Source organism: Saccostrea echinata, unplaced genomic scaffold (assembly GCF_033153115.1).
Source record: "Saccostrea echinata isolate AGI-Se365-2 ecotype Australia unplaced genomic scaffold, CSIRO_AGI_Sech_v1 ptg000056l, whole genome shotgun sequence".
In the NCBI taxonomy this organism is placed as follows: Eukaryota; Metazoa; Mollusca; class Bivalvia; order Ostreida; family Ostreidae; genus Saccostrea; species Saccostrea echinata.
In genome coordinates, this window is record NW_026889805.1 from 19,565,730 (window position 1) to 19,581,235 (window position 15,506).

Sequence of the window (15,506 nt, forward strand, 5' to 3'; positions counted from 1 at the left end):
GTGTAAATAATGGCCTAACAATTAGTATGAAAAACATCAGTCAGCATTTGATAATAGATAGTATTTGCTGACAAGGTCATTTAAAGTGTCAGAATATTTATTGTAACACCTGTTTAAGTGTATTTAAAGTAGATTCAAAATTTTATTATTTTACATTTAACAATCCGGAAGATAAGTCTGATGACTGGAGTGTATACATCAGTGGTATTCCCGAAGTTCATTGGGGCCTATCTATGTTTTTTTGTGTTTTTTTGTTTGTTTGTTTGTTTTTTTTTTTTTGCAAAAACGAAACGTGACTTTGCTTTAGACACTTTGACGTTATCATTCTTGTAACATAAAATACCATATTTTGTAATTTTTAGCATGCAATAAGTACATATATCTGTTTGAAATTTATTATGTATATCGATGAAAAAAAAAGAGTAGTGAAAATTTTAAAACGCAGTGTTGATTATTTTCACTATAGACTACTTGTCCACGATTTTACCGGTAACCCTTGTTTAAGTAACACCGAGCTGAAAATTCTGACTTTGTGATGACAATTCTGAATGAGTTCATTTTGATCTTAACCATTTTTTTTTTTAAAGCTTAGATTGAGGAAAATTATATGTGGCAAGAAATAAGTTTGCAATTGACCTGTTTAAAATGGCTATTGGTACTTTGCGAAACGAAACGGAACGGAACGAAACCAGTTGTGGGGTACCTTGTGGGGGAAATAAAAATGAATGTAAAACTAAAAAAAATAAATAATGTTATTTAATTAACATAAATTACTCCACAGTGTCAAGTAGCGAGCTGTAAAATAAAATGTCTGTAAGCTAGTTTAAGCATTAATTTTTGCTGACATCTGTAGTTACTATGTAAACAGTATTGAATGATTAATATTCATCTATTATTGATGCATTCCTATCCAAATTTACCGTCAAGAACTTCGGTGCATCGTTTATTTTGTTTACTGACAAGTTTGTATAGTGAAGAGAGTTGTCACATTTTACCAGCATGACATGATTCTCTGGTTCCGTTCCGTTCCGCAAAATACCAATATCCATGTGGATATTAGTATTTAGCGAAACGGAACGAAACACAGAGAAATTGAATACTTGTAATGTTACGCACGCAAGCACTCTGTTATTTTTTCAATTAAATTATAAAAATTAAACCCTGTATATTAAATTTTGAAAAGCAATACGAAAAAGACAAGGAAAGTTAGAATCAATATGCCTGATTTTTAATTAGATTTTTGACTTTTCAAAAAGACTAAAAACGCGCACGTACGCAAATCATTATCACTTTATAATTTATTATTATATATTTATATATTGCGGTCCTTGATGCTGATAATAAAACTCAAACCCATTTCTCCATCAATTGAAACATTTATAGACTAGTTTCAATAGTATTGTGTAACGTTATATGTGTAATGTGTTATGGGCCGACAGAAATGTATGCTAATTCAACATTTATTGATATGTTTATAAGGTTCAAATTTACGCTCTTTATATGGACATTATATATCTGGTTCCGTTCCGTTCCGCAAAATACCAATATCCGTGTGGTTATTAGTATTTAGTGGAACGGAACGAAACACAGCGAAGTTGAAATCTAATGATGTATATGCAAGTACTCTGTTGTTAAAGAATTAATCTAATTCTTTTTAATCATGAAAAGTGGAATTCCATCTCTCAATTTAGATAATCAATACTAAAGAGACAAAAAAAAAATTTCCCGCATTTTCCCCCAGATTGCCGCAAAGGAAAGTTGCAATTATCTCTTTTAGAGTGTATACATGCAGGAAGGGTGAAAATACATGTATATTAAATTATTGATCTTGATGGAATCTGACAGGGTATCATGAAGAATTGTGTTTTTTTCTTAATTATGTACGACCAGGTCATGAAATTATGGCTGATGGAGGATTTGAGATTAGAGATTTGTTGTTAGAAAGGCATTCAAAGCTTGTAATTCTACCATTTACCAAGAAATTTTGTTCAAGTGTCTTTGAATAAAAATAATTTCAAACAAACAAAAACATTTCTACTTACAATGTTGACATTTGGGATACTTTTGCACATTATTAACGATGTCACTTTTAATTATTTGAATGCAGGAGCTTTTTCTCAGATTATCATGTAATATTAATTCATCTAGAAATAATATAATGAGATTTACCGATAAAGAATAGCAGACTGAAACTCATAAAATACTCGCACATTTATATGATTCATGGGTAACTTGGTTCCGTTCCGTTTCGCTAAATACTAATATCCACATGGATATTGGTATTTAGCGGAACGGAACGGAACCAAAGAATGGCCTATGTTGGCAAAGCGAGATAACTCTCTTTACTTGGACTTGTTTATAAACAAAACGATTTTTCTTTAGCACTGTACCCAAGCATTTGGATAAAGTCATTTTAAATCAATAATTGATACATATCAATCACTCAGTACAGTTTACATAGCAAGAACAGATGTCACACCAGATGAAAAACCCACAGGACAAAATAATGTATAAGCTAGAACTTTTTACTGTCCTAAAAGTTGTTGTAACGCTACTTCATTCATCCAATATATTATGCATATAATAACATTTACATAATACCAAAATATGGTAGATAAAAATGTTGAGCAATTGAGGAAGAGATATTTGCTTATTTAATTTTAACATCATCTAAATCCATATTTATCACACTTTTTTCACAATCAAATAATATCAAACCACACATTGAAAAATTGTGTCTGCTGTCGTACTTTTTTTTTTTTGATTTTATCTTTCTCTTCAATAGGAAACCTATGGTTTCGTTTCGTTCCGCAAAATACCAATATCTGTGTGGGTATTGTTAATTTGCGGAACGGAACGGAACAATATATGACTATCGTGTATTTTCTTTTCTTTCTTTTTTACATAAATAACATTATACTTTAAAACGGAATGTTTAAGTAATATTAATTAACATTTATTACAAAATATATTCTCTTTATATATGCATGTTACTGAAGAAATTCATTTTCCTGCAGAGTATGATTTCAAAATAAAATCCTTATGTGGGGGAATTTCAGACCAGCAAACTCGACTCGGTTATTTTCTTGGCTCATTATTCGACGTTGTAACATCCTACAAATATAACAAAAGTGTACTAAAAATAATTGTATGCAAAATTATTGCTATCACAAACATTATATAACACAACAATCCTGGTTAATTCGGAATATTCCAAATGACTGCATTATGCAAATTAGTTTATCTCATGGAATATCTCATTTTTTAATGAAAAAATATGAAATTCACGTAACAACTTATTTCTTCATATATTTTATTTCATTGTGTTTCGTTCCGCTAAATACTAATATCCACACAGATACTGGTATTTAGCGGAACGGAACGGAACCAATTATGAAGAAACTTGAGGGGGAATTAATATGAATATAAAATGTTGCTTTAGTATAATATATTAATTTACCTAGATCTGAACATCAATTTTTACTTACTTAGAGTGCCGTAAGAGAAACGCACTAAAATATATACATTTTAGTGTCGTGTGGGTTTTTGATCACCGATATCTGTAGATATTATGTAAACTGTATTTAATGATTAATATGCATTTATTATTGATACAATGTATAACATGCATTGATATCCAAATATCGTTTATTTTGTTAACTAACAAGTTTGTGTAGTAAAAAAGAGTTGTCGCGCTTTGCCATCAAGGTCATTCTCTGGTTCCGTTCCGTTCCACTAAATACCAATATCTGTGTGGGTATTAGTATTTAGCGGAACGAAACGAAACACGTCAAAAATGAAACTTAAAGAAATATAATATGAAGAAATATGTTGCAATATGAATTTCATTATATTTTTTAAATTAAAAAAATGAGATCATGTCAGTTAAACTAATTTGTGTATCGAAATTTCTCGGTTCAATTGGGATTCAAGAGAGCTCGGCTGATAGTAAAAAAAAAAAAACACTGATTCTGAGGTAAGGGATTTAGAGAGGGGCATGCCCCTCCCCCTAATATCCAGTGATCAGTGGCATAACTAGGCACATAATGAAGTGCCTGCTCAAAATAGCAGGGGGTCTGGGGGCCGCCCTGAGGCCCCCAGTGGGTCCAGGGCGAAGCCCTGGTGGATACCTAGGGTGCAAAGCCCCCGAAAGCTCCTGGATTCTTACGATTTGAACACTCATATAATCATAAAAGAAATTGAAGAAAATACACATTGTCTTTTATTAATTTTAATTTTTTTTTAAATATATTATTATAATGACAAAGAATCAAGCTTTATGAAAATTCAAAAATCAAATAAACATTCTGGCTTAACCTAAATTTTTCCTCTTCAAAGATGGTTTCTAATCTTTCGTGTCTTTGTTATATACATGTATATTTCTTTTAATACGGAATTTCCTTTGAATAACAACAGGGTGCTTGCATATGTATCATACTGACATTTCAACTTCACTGCGTTTCGTTCCGTTTCGCTAAATACTAATATCCACACAGATACTGGTATTTAGCGGAACGGAACGGAACCAGAGAATTTCGTCATGCTGGCAAAGCGGGACAACTCTATTTTCTACATTGACGTGATGGTTAAAAAAATAGATAAATGATGTATCCAAGTTCTTGACGGAAAATTTGGATAGGTTTTTTTTTCATAAATAATGAAACAATAATAAACGCATATCAATCATTCAATACAGTTTACCTAGTAATTACAGATGACGCAGCCTCTGAAAAACCAACACGACAAAATAATTATAAACTAGCTCTTACAGGCATTTTTATTTTACAATTCTTTAATTGAAACTGTGGAGAAATTTATGTTTAGCTATTAAAAAACATAATTTATTAAAATAAAGTAGCATTTTGTTTTCATTTCTAATCCCCCCACAAGGTACCCCACAACTGGTTCCGTTCCGTTCCGTTTCGTTCCGCAAAGTACCAATAGCCTTTAAAATATGATTAAGTTTTATATCCTTACACAAAGAAGTCCAGTTTGTATGTGGTATGTATTCTGCCTTACAGGACTGATGCCACAGTTTCGACCACCACCAAAAGAAGACAGGCCAAGGAAATACCCTGTATCTAACTTCAAGTGGAAAAGGTTTCCAGCATACTATGATAATTGAATCAGCATTAAATAAAATACTTTTATTTTTGTTCTTGTTATAATGGTTTATCACAGTTCTTAAGAAATTTGCAGCAAAGTTGTCCGTGGTTTATATAGCATTAACAATCTTCAATTGGTACTTTATTGAATAATTAATTATAAAAGTTGATAGTACTCAGTATCTGTTCAGTTTGTGTGCTTATTTGACTTTATTGTTTGTTTTATATCCTTTTGTTTTACGTAAATTGGGACGCCACCAATAGCTGGTGGAAGGCATTTATATATATTATCTATACTCAGCATTTATGGCCATTGAGCAGTGAGGGATCATTTTCATGCTAGCACATACTGTGTTATGGGACCTCGGTTTATATGTAATCAAAAGTACTGGTCTCCATGCACTAGGATTCGCACTCGTCCCACTAACTTATGTTGAACCACGTAAATGTCACTCTTAAAACGGCTTAGAATTTATTTGTATATCTGTACACATTTAAATGTCCACTGTGACCCCCAGTCCATAGAATGTCTCCACAAAGGCCCAGCGATAATGAAGCTTTTTTGTCTTCCTGATCTGTTCTCAAGTATTTGATAAAATCGCCACCAGAATCCAGAAGATGAATGGTGTAGTTTTTTGCATCCATTACAATCAAATTGCAAAGGTTATCACAAACAATATCCACTGGAAAGAAAAGATGACCTTGTTTTCCATTGTAAATAAAACGGAAACTACCTGTCCTCGATATTACTTTAAGAACACCATGCTCATCATCCAAGTTGTCCAAAACACATATATCCGTGTTTATGTTTTCTGCTATTCTGAAAGGCAGTGTGAAAAGCTTCCCTCCATCTTCTTGGTATTCATAAACTTTCTTTCCGTGCCCGTCCAAAGAGTACAATTTGACTAAACCTTTGCAATCTTTTGAACATGTATCTCCACAGGGGTCGGCCATTGTGACCAAAAAGTCTCCATCAGTTGTCAAAGATAAACCTTCAGGAGTAAGTGGAGAAGTTTCCACGATAGTTGTAAGTTTGTTGTTAGTCAGCCGTATGACTGCGCCATTTCCGCTGTCCGAGAAAAGAATATCGCCATTGGGGAACACTGCAATATCATTTATATCGCAACCAATTTCGTTTCGGCTCCTTAGTTTTCCTTTCTTGGTAACTTTGTCGAAGTAAGTTTGGTCAGAGGCTACTAAAACAGCATTCTCGTAATTGTCCACTTCTAAAGCAATAATGTCCCCCTTCTCGTGTTTAAATGATGCAATTTTTGTCAGAGAGAAGTCGTCGTAATCTTTAACTTCTCCCAGAAGAGATTTTAGACTCTCCCGTGATATTGCACCATTTTTGAAATGTAATGAATATCGTTGATCTTCGATTTTATCATCTTTAACTATAGACGAAACCTTGTTTAAGCGATAATTCACGTTCAGCAAATTGTAATCAGAGAGGGAGTGAGAGCCTTCCAGTTCATCGACCCTGTCTCGAAGTTCGGTTTCTTTTTCCTTTAACTTTGACTTAATTTCCAGTAGTATTTTGTTCTTCTTTTCGACTCCACTTTCTAAAACTTTCTTACTTTCCTCGACACATTTGGTAAATTCACTTACAATGTCCCTGGAGTGAGCTTCTAATTTAGATATTTCTCCATCTCGATCTGCAAGATTTTGTTTCACCATAGAATCAATTTTTTCAATCTGCTTCGCAATGTTTGGCAGTTCTTCGTCTCTGATTTCCAAGCATATTCCAGAGAGACGCGATTTTCTCTTGGTTGATGCTTTTCGGACTGTGTTCCAGTCGTGACTTCGATGGTCTGTTTTTGCACAGTCTGTACATATAAATTCATCACAGTCGTTACAGAAAAAACTTTGAATTTCTGAGTGTTTCTTACAAATTGTTACACAGACTTGAGGAGATCCAAATCGGACTTCAACACTATCATATTCTGCCATGTTCGTTTTAGAGAATGTTGTACTGGACTGGTAATTTTAAATATCTCATTATGTAGTTGATCCATAAGGAAGTTATTTATACTTAAAATTCCGACAGAAAATGCTTTTAAGAAACTTAAACATACGTGTATTGATAAATATCCTGTCTATGTTAAAAGTATGTATTTCCTGAAATAAGAATGATGAACTCTATAGGATGTGCAATCTTATAATAAGGAAGAACATTTTTGTTTAAAAAAGTATTTTACGTGGGGTTTAAAGTCTATGGTACTCGGAATAACAGTTGTAACATCACGCCAAAATCATCGTTACAATCCCTCGAAATTCCATATTGTAATATATTGTAATATATCACTTTATTGTGCGGTCGTCCAGTTCTCATACTTGTTAAATCTATGTTCATCATGTGCCTGCCAGAAAAGTTGTTCGTTTACGATTTTATTGAAAATAATATGTCAGCTTATCTTGATACGATTGTAGTAATAGCTATTATCATCATATTTTACCTGTTATTGCTTCATGTAAAGTCGTAGGATTTATAATATCAGGGATAAGAGAGTGGATTTTACATTTCATGTTTTGGTAGCCATCATACTTTACTCGGATCGTCACTTCCGGTTTAGTGACATATTTACTATAGTAATCTATGATTCAAGTTATGAATATTGGATCAGATTCTACATTTTAATTTGAGTTGTTGTGCATTTTGAGGCTATAAGTAGTTTCTTTATTGTCAGCATTAACTTTATTATCAGTCAGCTTAATCGGAACTACATTTGTTTACGCTGTCGTTGGTAGTTACGATATTCATACGCTACTTTGTTTAGTACCTATTGTACAACCTAGGAATGTTTTATAAACATTGAAGGTATTAATTTATTCGTCTAGTCAAGTTTATTTTATGTATTCTATTTCCAGTTGTTAATTTTACGCTGTTATATTTGTTACGATATTGTACGGCAGCTTGTGTGGCAAAAGTAGTTCTGTGTGGGAACTTGTGTGGGAACTCAGCTTCCCGTACAAGCTGTTGATTGGTTGATAGTTTGTACGGCATATTTTCATTGGATAATTTGTGTCATGTGACAGGGGGTGGGAGGTTATATAAGCAAGCGCGTACTACGTTACGACAGATTTCAGCTAGTTGTACGGCGGCAACTTTTAAAAAGATAAAGAAGAAAGCTAAGACGGTGAGATACTTATAATGTAAATTACACGTAATTAGCCTAGTTAGAAATCTCCTACCACACTGGACGACCTAAACTTGTGTTTCTGAAGAATCAGCCATGTTTTCTTATGTTGTTATATGTGTATTGCCTATATTGTTATGATAATGAGATGCTGTACGTACAATAAATGATAAGTATGACTGTTCATCATCTCAAGTATTATTCCACTAAGTATCTACAGAGAGAGGAGCCTGGTCTATTTTACATGAGAACAAATTAAATTGGTGCATCCTGGTAAATAGATGATTTATTTAGATGATGAAGCAATGACCTGTATTCATGCTGAGGATTCAGGAATACTAGCCACCCCTTGGGTAGCTTACAATATTAATTAATACTGGAGGTTATTTTTTTTTCTCGAAAAGATATTCGATATTTCCCTCAACACTTTTTTCTATTCTATGTGAATGCTTATCTTCTGTTCCATATCCTCCCACAGGCGCTTGTATAGTAGTAATGAAACAGACGCCTGTGACTCTTCCTCTAAAAGAACTTTTGTGACTGTTTTCAGATACATTCTATAATTCATCGAGAAGCAAGGGTCTTCATTGTTAATCAGAAGCATAGTACGTCATCTGTTTTCGTCCATCGTCGTCGATCAGTCGTAAACTTTTGAACATTTTCAATTTCTTTTTTTTTTTTTGAACCACAGAGCCAATTTGAACTTGGGTAAAGGGGTACAAAAATTGTGAATTTCATAGTCCCTGTCCCGGGCTGATGAGTGAGACTAAAACCATCAAAATTAGTGCTTTCTTTGAAAATCATTTTTACTACAGGACATCAAGCAATCAAACTCTTGACATGATTGTAATGAGTATTGAGCTCTCTAACAAAATATGAAATTCATGGCCCCGGGTCAAGGGCTCTGGAGTTAGGATGGGCTCTAATGATCATACAATAAAAATGCATAAATTCTTTAAAAGTCTTCTCTCCCCATGAATATTCCATGTAAGCAGATAAACTAGGTTCATGGTTACGACGAGCAAGGGTACCTCTTTCAAAATTGTGAAATTTGTGGCCCCAGGGTTTTGGGGGAAGGGGCTTTATAGTGAAAATGTATTATTTCATTGAAATTTCCGGGTATTAAGCAAACAAATTAAGTACATTATTGTGATGAGCAGAGGCGCCTCTTCCAAAACTGTGTGGGGTTCTGGTGTTAGGATGGGGCTCTGTTGATTATATAGTGAAAAATGCTTTTTTTTTTTTTTTTTTGAAAATCTTCTTTGCTCCCGGATGTCTATTATATAAACTAAACGCATGGTTATGATGATCTAATGCGCCTTTTAAAAAAAATATGAAGTTTGTGACACCTGGATCAGGGGATTTGGGGGAGGGGTCTATTGCTTATACATGTATTTTGAAAATGCATTATTTCATAAAAAAAATCATTGATCATCCACTTCTCTTCTCCTGAATGTTAAGCAAACTAAGTGCATAGTTATGATGAGCAAGGGTGCCTCTTCCAAAACTGTGAATTTCATTACCCTGGATCAGGAGTTCTGGTGTTAGGATGGGGCTCTATTGATTATAAAATGTCGATGCATTATTTTTATTTATTTTTTTTGAAAATCTTCCTGTCTACTCCTGGATACTTAGCAAATAAATTAAGTTCATTGTTATAATGAGCAAAGGTGCCTTTTCGAAAATTGTGAAATTTATTTCCCGAGGGTCAGTGAATCATGGAGAGGGGGGTCTATTGATTATAGAGTGAAATGCATTACTTCAGATAAACTAAGTACATGGTAATGATGAGAAAATGTGCCTTTTCAAAATTTTTTGAAATTTGTAGCACCTGAGTACGAGGAGGGGGGGGGGGTTCTATTGATTATATAGTGAATATGCATTATATCATTGAAAATCCTATTCTCTTCTCTTGGGTATTAAGCAAACAAACTAAGTGCATAGCATAGTTATGATGAGCAAGGGTGCCTCTCCCAAAACTGTGAGTTTCAATAATCCTGGGTAAGGAATTCTGGTGTTAGATTAGGGCTCTATTGGTTATATAGTGAAAATGCATAAATTCTTTAAAATCTTCTTCTGCTCCTGGGTTTTTAGCAGATAAACTAAGTGCATGCTTTTGATTAGCAAAGGTGTCTTTTCAAAAATTGAAGAAAAAAAAGTTGACCCAGGGTCGAGGTTCGGTGGGGGATTCTTTGGATTATATAGTAGAATGCATTATTTCTTTGAAAATCTTCTTTTCTCCTGGATATCTATCAGATAAACTAAGCGCATGGATATGATGATCTAGTGTGCATTTTCAAATATTGTAAAATTTGTGTCCCCAGTGTAAGGGGTTCTTAGGGGGAGGACTCTACTGATTATGTAGTGAAAATGCATTATTTAATTGAAAATTATCATCACTTTTCCTGTGTATGAAGTAAATAAACTAAGTGCCTAGACACGGTGAGCAAGGGTGTCTCTTTCAAAATTGTGAATTTCATGGCCTCTGGGTAAGGAGGTTCTGACCCCGGGATAATGAAACAGACTTAGACTTAAGTCAAAATTTAAATTTTCTATACATGTAACATGTTCATAATTTGTGAGACGAATCTCTTATTTTGCTGATTACAGTAGTTTAATAATGCAATGTTGAATAACATTTTTATCTCAGACTGTTTGACTTCAACGTCATTTCAGAGCAATTTATAGGTTTTGACTTAAGTTCAAGATGTTTTGTGATTCCGGGGTGTAGCCTTCCAAATTTATACAAGTATAACTATAAGTCATATTCACATCCAAATTCCAACGTTTATTATTTTGATGCGATTGACTACAATAAAGAATGAAATAACAATATAATGCATGCATACTTTAAACATAAGTTATCTTTCTTGAATTAAGACATAAATATGTATGTTTACTATAATTCCTATTCTCTAAATTATGAAGTTTAATAAAACTTTTAAAGATAAAAAAATACAATATAGCAAGATTAAGAATTACTTTCGTTACGTACTGTACACTGTGCCCACATGGGTATGTTTACATTTCAATATTCAAGGTTATTCCAAAATAAAGCAAAAATACTTATGCAAAATATACTCAAGACATTGTTTAGGTTAAATGTATACATACCAAATTTGTTAGACACTGGTATACTCTTACAGAGTCAAAGACAACAGGCTACAAAAAAATCGTGCCTTCCATGATTCGACTTCCGAGATATACAAAGAAAATAGCTGAATAAACCGGAAGTTACACGGGGCCTGGTGTTAGTGTGGGCTCTATTGATAATATAGTGAAAAATTTTCACTGAAAATGCATTGCCCCCGGGTCAGTGATTTTGGTGTTAGGGTGGGCTGTGTTGAATCTTTAGTAAAAATGCATTATTTCTTTGAAAAACTTATGCTCTGCTCCTGGACATCCTGGAGACAAACATACACAGTTGCAATAAGCAAGTGTATTTTTTTTTACCAAATTTGTGAATTCTGGACCAATTGGTCAAGTGTTCTGCTGCTAGCAGGGCTTTATATTGTATTCTACTGAGAGAAGTTATTCCCCTCTGCTATTCGTCTATGATATTAATCACTGTAAATAATGTATTTGAAAGGTCAATTGATTAAGAAAATCATACAAGAATTTTTATATAATACGAAAGTACTTTCTTAGTCTTTAATGGTCAGTTTTTTTTTGAAGTAGCACCTACTGCAACACGGGACCTCGGTTTATAAGGTCTCAAGCAAAGGACAGGTCTCCACGTCACACATTGAATTCGAAATCCGACTCCAGAGCAAACGCTTTAACCACTGCGCAACGCTGGCAGCTTTAATGGTCAGATAGAATTGTTAATAATAGCTATATAAAAAGAGACAAAAATACCATATCTCTTTACATTAAATGTTATTCAAAGACAAAGAGAGGCCAATGTGAGAGGTAATGAAACTGGGTTTACTAATACCGCTTAGGCACGATTGGTTCGTATAGTCTGCATGGTGATAATGACAAATGGGGGCAAGTGCATAGATCTATTTAAGATTTGTTACTGAGTATTATACTAATTCTTTTGCTGATCTCTGATCATTCAATTTCTCTTTCATTTGGGCAACATAGCTTCATCTATCAGTTTATTTTGTTTTATTTTATACTTCTATGGGTCCTTTATAGTGTTATATTACACTCAGGTGACAGTTAATTAAAGCCCTCGGGCCTCTTGTTTATTATAGCTAGAAATCCCCAAAATGGTGTTCATTTCAAAACAAACCTTGCTTTAAGTGAAACACATGATCTGAGTAAGGTGAAGTACTTCACGGACTTGATCTTGAGAAAGATACCACATTCGTGCATTGTGTTGTGATTGATTGATTGTATGTTGTTTAACGTCCCATTCGAGAATTTTTCACTCATAGAGACGTCACCACATACCGATGAAGAGCTTCAGATTTAGACCTTTACTCGGCACTCAGGGCCATTGCAGGAGGGATCTTTATCGTGTCAACGCCTACCGTGACACGGGGCCTCAATTTTTAAGGTCTCATCCGAAGGACCCGCAACTTTGACTTCAAATTGCCGAGCGCTTGGCAAAGAACAGTTGAAACATATTTTTTATCGACTTAAGTCAGTCGCGGCCGAGATTCGAACTCACGGCCTTCCAATCACGGAGCGAGCGCTCTACCGACTGAACTACCGTGACGGTTACTTGTGTTGTGATACAGATAGTTATACAGGGTGTCCCAAAATATATTGTAATATATTGTAATATATCACTTTATTTTATACGTAATATTATGCGGTCGTCCAGTTTTCATACTTGTTAAATCTATGTTTATCATGTGCCTGCCAGAAAAGTTGTTCGTTTACGATTTTATTGAAAATAATATGTCAGCCTATCTTGATACGATTGTAGTAATAGCTATTATCATCATATTTTACCTGTTGCTGTTTCATGTAAAGTCGTAGGATTTCTAATATCAGGGATAAGAGGGTGGATTTTACATTTCGTGTTTTGGTAGCCATCATACTTTACTCGGATCGTCACTTCCGGTTTAGTGACATATTTACTATAGTAATCTATGATTCAAGTTATGAATATTGGATCAGATTCTACATTTTAATTTGAGTTGTTGTGTATTTTGAGGCTATAAGTAGTTCTTTATTGTCAGCATTAACTTTATTATCAGTCAGCTTGATCGGAACTACATTTGTTTACGCTATCGTTGGTAGTTACGATATTCATACGCTACATTGTTCAGTATCTATTGTACAGCCTAGGGATGTTTTATAAACATTGAAGGTATTAATTTATTCGTCTAGTCAAGTTTATGTTATGTATTCTATTTCCAGTTGTTAATTTTACGTTGTTATTTTTGTTACGATATTGTACGGCAGCTTGTGTGGCAAAAGTAGTTCTGTGTGGGAACTTGTGTGGGAACTCAGCTTCCCGTACAAGCTGTTGATTGGTTGATAGTTCGTACGGCATATTTTCATTGGATAATTTGTGTCATGTGACAGGGGATAGGAGGTTATATAAGCAAGCGCGTACTACGTTACGACAGATTTCAGCTAGTTGTACGGCGGCAACATTTAAAAAGATAAAGAAGAAAACAAAGACGGTGAGATACTTATAATGTAAATTACACGTAATTAGCCTAGTTAGAAATCTCCTATCACACTGGACGACCTAAACTTGTGCTTCTGAAGAATCAGCCATGTTTTCTTATGTTGTTATTTGTGTATTGCCTATATTGTTATGATAATGAGATGCTGTACGTACAATAAATGATAAGTATGACTGATCATCATCTTAAGTATTATTCCACCAAGTATCTACAGAGAGAGGAGCCTGGTCTATTTTACATGAGAACAAATTAAATTGGTGCATCCTGTTAAATAGATGATTTATTTAGATGATGAAGTAATTACCTGTATACATGCTGAGGATTCAGAAATACTAGCCACCCCTTGGGTAGCTTACAAACTGGTGTCAGAAGTGGGATACTAAATTTTTTTAGTGTCCTGATACGAGCCCATGAGCCGTCCAGTGTGGTAGTTTAACAACAACATTAAAGTCTTAGAAGATAAGATGACATAGATTTAACAATAGATTCATTACTACTTATTTAAGACGACGAAAAAAAAGAATTTAAGATGTCAGAATCCGGTGAGTCGGTTGATCACGAAGTCGAGGTGCGCGTGCCTGAGTCGGTTACGTTTGATGATGGTGGTCAAGGTGACACATATGATGAACGTCAGAAGTCGAGCAATGATGAAAGATTTTCTCCCAAAAGAAACGAAGACAATCATGGTCCACCACCAAGCACCTATAGTGGTTTTTCTGGTAGACCTGCCCCTCAGCTGTTTTCAAGCCCTGTCCAACCTGTGAATTACATGATGAAGCCAGAGTCCTATGATGGTACTGTAAGCTGGGAAGAGTATATTTCACACTTCAATGACTGTGCAGAACTAAGCCAGTGGACAGAGAGAGATAGAGTACTGTTTCTTGCTGCAAGCTTGAGAGGCCAAGCCAGGACATTTTACATGAGTTTATCTGTGATTGAAAGAAGATCCTTTGACGCCCTTATTAACAAGTTTAGTCAGCGGTTTGGAAATTCCAGACACCAGAACAAATGGTTAGCTAAGCTTGAATCACGCAGACGACAACAGGGTGAGAGTGCTGCTGCTCTAGGTGATGATATCCGACAGATGGTTCAAAAAGCCTACTGTAATTTAGATGAGCAAGCTCAAGAAATCTTAGCTTTAAATCACCTTTACAAGCTGGTAACTGTAGAGATGAAGTGCAGATGTATTGATAAAGATTGTCAGAGCATTTCAGAAGCTGCTGATATAATTGACAGATATGAAGCCATCCTTGGTGAAAACTATGACAAAAAGAAACAACATGCTAGAGCTGTTAAAACAAATGATGAGGAATTTAATGTTCCACAAGCTGTGCCAGTGACAAGTAAGTTAACATCTTTTACTGCGTCTAGAAGCAACTCTCCTGATTCATCTTCACTAATTCAAGAAATCAGCAACAGACTGGACCGCCTGGAAAGAGCTAACAAGAAGCTTTCCCCTCAACTCTGTTTCCATTGCAGCTCACCTAAGCATTTAATCAAAGACTGTCCTTATTTGGACAAACAAAGACCTGGGCAGAGAAGAAATCAAGATGTACTAAGGCGACAAAATTACCAACAGGGAAATGGGAGACCATCAGCCTTGTAGGTCGACAGCTGGTGGAGGAGCCAAGACCTAGTTCTGATGACTCTAGGGGGTGGTTTTAAATAAA

General features: G+C 34.6%; 3 protein-coding genes across 3 annotated transcripts in view; 1 reads left to right on the plus strand and 2 right to left on the minus strand.

The window, feature by feature from the left end:
* Positions 1-5,155, plus strand: part of LOC133172998 (sodium- and chloride-dependent taurine transporter-like) — a 56,005-nt gene extending 50,850 nt beyond the window's left edge. Inside the window, exon 17 of the mRNA XM_061307869.1 lies at positions 5,022-5,155. Within this exon, the coding sequence (XP_061163853.1) occupies positions 5,022-5,125 (104 nt within the window). The 3' untranslated portion in view covers positions 5,126-5,155. The remainder of the gene's footprint in view (positions 1-5,021) is intronic.
* LOC133173001 (protein sprouty homolog 2-like) overlaps positions 1-15,506 on the minus strand; it is a 279,783-nt gene that overhangs the window by 151,759 nt on the left and 112,518 nt on the right. The window lies entirely within an intron of this gene.
* On the minus strand, positions 5,571-7,055 carry LOC133173936 (uncharacterized). The gene has a single exon (XM_061309001.1). It carries the CDS (start codon positions 7,053-7,055, stop codon positions 5,571-5,573), a length of 1,485 nt encoding a protein of 494 aa, XP_061164985.1.

Coding starts and splice junctions, on each gene's coding strand:
- LOC133173936 (XM_061309001.1), bottom strand. CDS start 7,055: ATGGCAGAATATGATAGTGTTGAAGTCCGATTTGGATCTCCTCAAGTC.